General features: G+C 46.1%; 1 protein-coding gene across 1 annotated transcript; it reads right to left on the reverse strand.

Annotated features, from left to right (window-relative positions):
* Positions 1-551: 551 nt before the first annotated feature.
* LOC110321143 (coiled-coil domain-containing protein 121-like) lies at positions 552-2,390 on the reverse strand. The gene has a single exon (XM_021197218.2). It carries the CDS (start codon positions 2,300-2,302, stop codon positions 1,322-1,324), a length of 981 nt encoding a protein of 326 aa, XP_021052877.1. The 5' UTR covers positions 2,303-2,390; the 3' UTR covers positions 552-1,321.
* Between the last annotated feature and the right edge of the window lie 484 nt (positions 2,391-2,874).

Raw genomic sequence — 2,874 nt, forward strand, 5'->3', positions numbered from 1 at the left:
CCTGTAGTGGTCCATCAAGTCTGCCCATTGGCTGGACAACATAAAAATGGCTCCGGGCACAAAGGAAAAAGATCTGTAGTTGGCCTCGAAGCTCAAGGTGAGCTTATAATACTTATTCCATGAGAAAAGAAATGAAGTGTAGGAATGCTTCAAAAACAACAGCCTTTGGTCTGTGGATTTCTCCTTTACAAACAGTAAGGGGGGGGGGGAACTGGATTGGCACTGTGACAATTCCCCTGACCCATGGCTTCCCTTTCAGTTATCCGTGTTCAGTTTCAGTTCAAAGCAAAATGGAAAATTCTGGAAAGACACAATTCATATATTTTTGTGTGTCTGAATAGTGGTGTGAGACCCTGTACCACGTTGGCATCACATAAGGGTCACAAATCATCCTTGCCCAGTACGTCCATGTTGTATACACTACCCACCTGTTAGCCACTGATGTAGTGGCCTGACCCTGAGTCAGGATGCTTACACTATTTACTGGTTGCATCTCCTCACATGCATGTTCTGTCATTTCAAAGGGGTGGCAATAATATCATAAAATATTAAGGGATATAGTATTTTATTACATTTATAAATCTGGGGAGCATTAAGAACTAATTACAGTTAAATTTTCTGTTTAATGGCAAAGTATATGTATTCACCGGCAATGTAAAAGTAGATGAGAAGGCACACTGAAAAGCTAAGTTACCTTTTAATCCTATTTTTAAAAAAACAAAACAAAACATTTTACACATAAAAAAAAAGAGCTGAAAATTCTAAACAGTTACCTTGAAGTTTTCATTGCCAATAATTTCTGAGAAACATGAAGCTGGCTATGTTTTTCCCCCATGCAGGGGCATGACCCAAATACAAGACTATTCTTCCATACCAGAACCCACAGTTCAACAAAAACAGTTCATCACAAATACAAACCATGCAACCCCTCTAAACAAACCAACCCCTACAATTTAAAATAGGATTCTTATTTGCTTCAAATGTCCCCAAATACATAGACCATGTAAGTTACACACTATACTTCGTGGACTGCAGAGTGAACATTAAGAAAAAAATAAGTGTGGTAAAATACATGCCCTAACTAGGTTTTCTGAGAATTTCAAATGCTACTATAAAAATGGGTGGTATAACCCATTAAAAAGTTTCCCAAGTGTTCTAAATCTCCGGAATCTACTACAGCCCCAGGGACGCAGACAGCGAGGATGCGGGCCCCACGCTAGCAGCACAACCCCATCCTGCAACAACTGCCCTTCCTGAAAGTGTGTTTCTATTCTCCACAAAGGATACATTTTGGATTGTAAATTATTCCCTGTGCCTCAATTCAGCTGTAGTAGCTGTACTTTGAATTTGTTTTTGATTTGGTGCTCAGCATGGTCTTTGAAGCTCTCTGTTCCTTGAGGTTGCTACCATGATGATGGCGCTCGCGCTCCGCCTGCAGCCGCTGCCGCCCTCTGGTCAAAGCTTCTAGGTACCACTGCTGCTCCTTTGCCCGCTGCCGGTACTTTTCCAGCTGGCTCCTCACAGCATCCAACCTGCCGTACTCCTGGCTCAATTGCTGAAGCTCCTTACGTAGCTGCTGGTTCTCCCTGTGGAGGCTGCCACAGAACTCTGAATGAGCCTGCTTGGCTGCTAACCTCAAGGCCTTGTACTTCCTTGTAAGCTCCGTGGTGTTGATCTGCCCCAGCTCCATCAGGTGCCACTCTTCCAGCTCCTTCTCCATCAGTACCTTTTCCCGCAGGAACCGGAAGTGTGCCTCCCGGTCCTTGGCTGCAGTCTCACCTCGGACTTTCTCTTGCTCCTTCTCCAAGGTCTGTATTTTCATGTCCTGACCCTCCTTTACCTTGTACACTGGCTTCAGGGCCTGCAACTGCTGCTTCAAATCCTTCTGGGTCTTTCTGCCTTGCAGGAGCTGGGCTTGAAGAGCTGCGTTTCTCTGGTTGTATCTGGACGCCAATTCTTGTCTCTCTCGTTCTATCACGCCACATTCTTGGACGTACTGCTTCCACAGCTCCTCCTGTTTCTTCTCACACTGTTCCTTATTTTTACGCAGGTATTCCATGAAAAACTGGTTTTCAGCCTGCACACGGTATTTTTCGTCGAGTAGTTGCCTGCTGTCCTGTAGCAGCCTTTCCCGCCGGCATTTGCTTTCTTGGATTTGCTGGCTCAGCTCCTTCATCGCCACCACAGTCTTCCTTTTTACCCGTTTCTCCAAGCTCGTTAGCAACTTTGGCGTGAGATATGTATTTAGAATAGTAAGGTGTGGTGTTGGCGGGAGTGCACCTCTAGGGCTCTGGGCACGCATACTCCCGGAATCCCCAGCTCAAGGAGAGTGACTGCCAGAGAGCAAGGGATGGTGGTTTGTTGTTCCAGGGCACTGAGTCCTGGGCAGTCGTTCCCAAGGTTTCTCCTTCTGGTGGTCAAGGTGACCAAGCGACACCCAGCCTGCCAGGAAGTCCTAGAGCTCACTCAGAGCAGGCCAGAGGCTGTCCAGGGCTTTTCTGACTCTCTTTCCTTTCTGTTAAACAGTTTCCGTTCTGTTACCCAAACCAGTGCCAGAAAGTCCAGACAGGTGTGAGCACAGCATATGTCCTACGTCATTCCATGGAGGGTAGAGAAAACAGACCTGCCTGACTTTTAGAGTTTGCCAGCGTACTCAGCCTGGATTCCAAGTTCAGGTCTCACTGCACAGTGCATGAGGTGGCTGAAGCCAGGAGGGATTTTAGGCCAGGCCTGTATGAGCACCGATGACCCAGCAGCAGTAAAGTCCATATAGAACATCTAAGGTGATTTAGGACAAACATCACTCAAGATTTCTGAACCAGGTGTAAGAGTCCAGAGAATTGGTTTCTGTGGATATATGACTGCTGTTTTAAG

The sequence above is a fragment of the Mus pahari genome, chromosome 5, assembly GCF_900095145.1.
Source record: "Mus pahari chromosome 5, PAHARI_EIJ_v1.1, whole genome shotgun sequence".
In the NCBI taxonomy this organism is placed as follows: domain Eukaryota; kingdom Metazoa; phylum Chordata; class Mammalia; order Rodentia; family Muridae; genus Mus; species Mus pahari.

What these genes read in the sequence shown, in the direction of transcription:
- LOC110321143 (XM_021197218.2), bottom strand. Translation starts at nt 2,302, where the DNA reads ATGCGTGCCCAGAGCCCTAGAGGTGCACTCCCGCCAACACCACACCTT.